The sequence below is a fragment of the Tenrec ecaudatus genome, chromosome 10 (assembly GCF_050624435.1).
Source record: "Tenrec ecaudatus isolate mTenEca1 chromosome 10, mTenEca1.hap1, whole genome shotgun sequence".
NCBI classification, from domain to species: domain Eukaryota; kingdom Metazoa; phylum Chordata; class Mammalia; order Afrosoricida; family Tenrecidae; genus Tenrec; species Tenrec ecaudatus.
The window spans coordinates 2,546,793-2,552,792 of NC_134539.1; the positions used below are offsets into that span (position 1 = coordinate 2,546,793).

Here is a 6,000-nt window from a genome sequence, read left to right on the forward strand (position 1 = left end):
ATGTGGGGATGCCCAGCCCATGGCTGGCCCTGCTCCGTGGCCTCTGCCGTGGGCCTGCAGGGTGGGCTGGGCCTGGCACCCTCCTTCGATACCCAAAGCCAAGGCCCAGGGCCTGAGGGGCCTCACTGGAATATGAAGGAGGGGCCAGGCCAGATCTCACACAATCAAGCAAGGGGTATCCCACAGGCTGCAGCCCCCTCCCGGTCAGTCTGCAATCTGTCCCCTTGGGTCCCCCAGGGGGAAGGGCCCTCTCCCAGTCAGAGGGGATCCCCAGAATTCAACCCAGCCCACCAGGAATTCCACCGAAGCCCCATGAGGCCCCACTTTCTGGGACAGGGGACCAAGAGGACCTCCAGCCGGAACTGCCAGGGGCTGAGGGGAGAGCAGGGGGTTCTCCTGGAAGCGGACACTCCCTTGAGGTCGGAAGGATGGGAACAGCTGGGGGAGCTCCAGGGCCGTACATCCACCCGGAGCGAACAGACGCCTTGCCTGACCCTGCACCCCACAAGTCCTAAGAGACCCCAGCCGAGCGCCCGACCACCTGACCACCCACCCGCCTGCTTGCCGGCCTTCCTGGGGTCGAAGCTCCACGGGCTACATCTGGGAATGGGGAGGTCAGAACTGCCCACTGGCGCCTGGGCTCCGGGGCCAGCCAGTCCCACATGGCAGCCCGTGTGAGAGCCACACGGTGAGAGCCAGGCGAGGCTGCATCTGTCCTGAGGGCTGTTTTTCCGGCCTTCTCAGTTCCTCAGCCAACAGAGCCCCTCGGGGTTTGCCCAGCCCCACACCCGACCACTGGCAGTGCCCGAGCTGCACACGAACTGCCTCGTCAGGCCGAGCTGGACTCTCGGCCCTGCCTCCGAGTCACGTGATCCTGTTATTTCGGGAGGCCTAGGATGTGCTCTATTTTGGGTTCTGTAGGCTCCGGGGATACCAGTAACCCCTCACCCTTCTCCAGGCTCCCCGACACGCCCCCCCCAAGTTCCCCGAGGGGCCCGTCAGTGGGCTCTGACCCTGCTGCTGGCCATCAGCCGCCCACAGACAGCACGCAGGGGCCCAGAGGGTCCAGCGTGCCCTGAAACCTTTGGACCCTGAGGCTCTGGTTGACCAGCCCTTGCTGGGATCCTTCCCAGATCCCCACTCGGGCCTCCCCGGTGGGCAGCTCTTACAGAGGGCAAAAGTGCCTTGGCCCACCAAGGCCAAGGCCTCTAAGTGGCGGCTCCAGCAGGCTACATGGGGTGGCTGTGGGCTCCAGCCGCCTGGCTGCTCTGGCAGCCAGCATGCTGACACTCACACCCTCACCCCCCCACACACACACACACACAAGGGATTAGGCCATGTTGACCAAAGGGCTTAGGCAAGTTGCCTCTTCAATGAGCCTTCAAGTCCGCTGGCCCTCAGAGTCAGTCACAAGCTCAGGAAAATCTCAACTGTAATTAGAGCCCATGACTGGAGCTCAGGCCTGGGACAGGGGCTTCTGGGAGACCCAGCCAGGCGGGAACACGGGCCCTCGAGACTCCCGAGGGCAAAGAGTGTCCACCAGGGCCCCTCCTGTCACAGGGACTAGGCAGCACAGATACCCTGCAGCTGGGAATGCTGGCCCTGCCCGACATGCAGCAGCCTGCACCGGTGCCTCAGACCAGGTCTGTGCTTCCAGTGTCGGGGACAGGGACTTGCCCTGCCCCAGCACCCGGCCAGGGTGCACCCAGGCCCCCACCACGTCCTAGAGACACAGGGGCATCCCGGTAAAGAACATTCCGGAAGAACCCACCGGGGGGGGGGGGTGTGAGTGTGTGTGTGCCCACGCACAAACATGCACTTACATGCACACAGCTTTAGGGAGGAAGGAGATGGCTGGGCCCACACGGGGAGCGCCCCTCCTCCCCAAAGCGGCCAGCAGCAGTAAAGTCTCTCGGGCACGAGCACCCACAAACTGCAGGTCCAAACCCCAAAATCACCACTCCATAGCGTGGGTTCTCAAGTGAGACCCTCCCTCTGAGGCCTTTATCGGCTGTAAAGTGGGTGGACATGGGCCCAGAGCCGGGGGCTTAGGTGAGGAGGTCTCCGTGAACACTGGAAGCCCAGGGCGAGTGTGCCCTGGGGGACAAACTTATCCTGAGCAGGTTCTGGGCGGTCACACCCTCTAGAGATGTCCCCTGGCCTGGTGCCACACGGCCTCCCAAGCACCCCAGCCGCAGGGGGCAGTGAGCAGGCGGGAGGGGCAGCCCACGGAAGCCTTCATTCATAATCAGCTGTTTTAATTTCCATCCAGCACAAATCCGTCACCCAGTCTGACAGGCTGGCAGCAGCCCTCGCCACCAAATTAATATCCTTCCAGAGCTCATTTATAAAGTACCCCCTGCCCGCCTACCCTGGTGCCAAAGCCCTGGGGAGGGCATTGTGACCGGGGCCAGACCCCCTCCTCCACCGCGGAGGGTCTGGAGTAGGGCAAGGGCTGGGGTGTCCCCCCAAAAGCGACTCCTACTCCAGAGAGCCACCCGGTCCAGCGGCTGTTCCAGAGACGGGCCTCCACAAGTCCGCGGGTTCCACAGGCCCCTGCGTGACCACTCGCCTGGGGCTGCTTCGGTGGGGTGGGGGTGGGGGTGGGGTGGGGGGAGCGACCGGGCTGCCTTCTCCGAGGACACACACACACACACGCACACACACGCACGCAGGCACGCACGAGGGGCCAGGGCCCGGGCCTGCGCTGCCCAGGCCAGGAAGGGCCCAGCCGGCCCGCGGGGGCCCGGCGGAGAGAAGTTCCCCGGCGCCCGACAGGCTGCGCTGGGCCGGAGCGGGACGCCAGCGGCCCGGGGGGAAGTGCCCGCTGGCCGGGCGGCGGCCACCCTAGCGGCGGTCGTGCGCCCAGGGCGATACCGGACTAAGGGAAGGGGGAAGGGGGCAGCTAAATTTAGTCGGGGGTCGGGGATCCGCAGGTCCCGAGCGAACCTGCCGGCCCGCGCTGCCCACGGCGCCCGAGACAACTCCGCTCCGGCCGCCCTCCCCGCGCCGCGCGGCCGGAAAAGTTGCCGGCCCGGCGCCCGCCCGGCGCGGCCAGCGCGCGGGGGACGCGGGCTCCGGGGTCCGCCCGCCGCGACACTCACCGAGCGGCAGGAAATGCTTGGTGTCCATGGCTGCGGCTCGCTCATGCCCGGCCGGCGGGACCAGGGGCGGCCCCGGAGGCCGGCCGGGCCCGGGCGCGGGGAGCCGGCGGCGGCGGCAGGCGGCGCGCGGAGGCCGCGGCGCGGCGAGTTGTTGCAAAAGTCGCCCAACAATGTAAACTCCGCGCGCGCGCGCCGCGCCCCCGCCGCGCGCCCCCGCCGCGCGCGCGCGCCCGCGCCCCGCTCCGACCGCGCCGCTGCGGCGCCGGCGGGAGGGCGGCGGGGGGCCCGCGACGGGCGGGGACTCGGCGCAACGCCGCCGCCTCGGCCCGGCGCGCTCGGACCTGGACCCCGGACCCCGGCCCGCCTGCGCCCGCCGCGCCCCGCGATCGCCGCCGCCCTGGGTGCGCGCCGCCTGCCAACTCGCAAGTTGGCGGCCCGGCTCCGGGGACCCCGCGGCGAGCGGGGCGGGGCAGGGGCGGGGCTCCGGCCGCCGGAACCGACCGGGCGAGGGGCCGAGCGCGGCGGCCTGGCCGCGGCCACACAAAGCCGAGCTGCAGCGGCCGCCGCCGGCCCGGGAGCCCCGGAGCCCGGGACACGCCCGCACGCGGACCCCGGGCACGCGGGGAAACTGAGGCCGCCGAGTGGCCGGTCGATCGTGCTCCCGAGCCGCCCCTTTCACGTCTCCGGTTAAACCGAGGCCGCGGGCACCCCAGCCTGGCCCCCACGCCCCCGCGCTCGCGGGCGGACCCCGGGCCCTGGCAGCGGGGCCGCGGAGGGTGCCAGTGTGGCCCTGAGTTTGTGCCTCTGGTTGCTTCCACACCCCGGGGTAGATCTTTGCACTAACTCTTAAATTCACGAGTTGTTTGTTTAAAATCGAAAGGAAATGCTCGGCTCCGCGAGGCGCTCGGCCTCCTCCTCCTCCCTCTCTCGGGGCTGGACGTGGGCTTTGGGCGTGAGCTCTGCGCTGCTGCCAGCGGCCCCTGTGCCAGGCCCAGCGCCTGCTTCCCGCCCCGCCCCTGCTGGCGTCTGGGCGCCCCAGTTTACCATGTGGAGCCTGAATGCATGCACAGCACCCCGTACCCCCAGGGCTGCCTGCCCGCAGGGGGAGATCCGCCCACCACCCGGGAAGAGTGCCCCTGCAGTGAGCTCGCTGCCCAGCCCAGTCTGTGAAATGAGAGGATAGGTGTCAGCAGACCCCACAAACACCACGGGCTCCATTCCACTTGGGGCAGGAGCCAGGGGCAGCCCCCCACCCTGGTCCCCCAGGGCAATTTTCATCAGCTGTTTCATTACCCCCACCCACCCAGCTGTCATCCCAGCCACAGCAAACCCTCCCCACCCCCAAACTTCTTACCCCTGCCCAGGCCTGGGGGTGGGCACACACAGAGATGCTTGAAACTGGACCCAGCTCTCAGACAGGATCCTTGGTGACCGGCCAGAAGGGAAACTCCTCACCCCATGCAGGGACCGTGGGGCCTGCTCCAGCACTACTCACCCAGAATGGCCCAGCAGACCTGCAGGCACCAGGATCTTCAGCGCTGCCGACTAGTGGGAAACTAAGACTCAGAGAGGGGACTGCAGGAACAAGGGCACAGCAGGACATCTCTGGACTCTGGGACTGTGGTTCTATGGAGCCCCCCCCCCCACCATGCTCCATAGAAACTGGGTCTCCGAGCAGAGCAAGGTGGATGGGTGCAGGCTGACAGAAGCAAGACACCCCAGGAGTCTTGTGCCCGTGTCCCGGATCATGCACTCATTCAACGAACATTAAGACATTGAGCCCTTTCTCAGGGCAGACCCTTGCCCTGGGCTGGGTGTTCAGGTGCAGGTTCGGTCCTGGCATGCATGGGCACTGGTCAGGAAGCCAGACCCCTCCTACCTCCACTCCTGGCTGCCTCCCCGCACCCCGGGCCTCAGTCTCTGAATCTACAAAATGGGTCTGACTACACCCTGCTGTGAGTCACTGAGCTAATACTGGTAGTCCGGTCCTGACTTCTGTAGGTAATAGTTACTGTGATTGTCATCACCCCTATTATTAGGAGGCAGTGTTGAGCCGGAGAGGTCACGGCCCAGAAAGGAGATAAGACTTGCCCTCAGGCACCTCCGGGTCCAGGTGGAGCAGGGTGGGCAGACAGGAAGTGGGTGGATGCATTGGGAGCAAGCTCCTATCCAGGGAGCCTGCACAACTAGTGCTGGAGGTGGACCTGGAGACCGGTCATCTGATTGGGGCAATCAGGCATCCAGGCAGAGGGAACTGACTGGAGGTGGTCAGTGCCAGGCAGCTAGAGGGAGGCACAGGCATACCCCCTTGGCTAGGAGCCAGGGCCGCCGGGGTGGGAAAGGTGACCCCAGCGACCGTGGGGGTGGGCTAAGCCCCTGAGCATCATAACCAGGTGGCAGAAGTAGAACCTGAGCTCCCACCACCCATACCACCCTCTGCCCAGAAATCTCTAGTGCTCAGGGAGGGGGCGCTGGCACACTGCTGCTGTCTAGGATTAGGGTCCAGCCAGGCACGTGGCCCTGTAGGGCCCAGGTCCCTTTCCCCAGGACCTCAGCCCAGGCCTCCTGGACACAAGCACATGGCAGTGAACGGCTCTTGGGTCCAGAGGCCAAGACGCCCACCATCCCTGACGGGCCCCCTGGATGGGCACCATGCAGCCCACTGCTCGTCTTGTCGCACACACAGCCCCGTTGGGGCTTTTTGCTGCAGATGATCCTGGAAGACCGCCCACCAGGGGACGGCCAGGACAGTGCCTACACGTCTGGCCAGGTCCGGCTAACCATGGAAAAAACACCCCAGCCTTCCGGCCAGGGGCGCCAACGGCCAGAAATATTTGTATAGTAATATCCATCTATTTACAGCCCGGATCTAAGAGGGGTTTGTTGTTTGTTTTTT

The 6,000-nt window shown here is 66.3% G+C and overlaps 1 protein-coding gene across 1 annotated transcript in view; it reads right to left on the bottom strand.

Moving 5' to 3' along the window:
* The window catches only part of RXRA (retinoid X receptor alpha), a 69,993-nt gene extending 66,722 nt beyond the window's left edge, over positions 1-3,271 (bottom strand). The window contains exon 1 of the mRNA XM_075559835.1: positions 3,105-3,271. Within this exon, the coding sequence (XP_075415950.1) occupies positions 3,105-3,132 (28 nt within the window). The 5' untranslated portion in view covers positions 3,133-3,271. The remainder of the gene's footprint in view (positions 1-3,104) is intronic.
* Between the last annotated feature and the right edge of the window lie 2,729 nt (positions 3,272-6,000).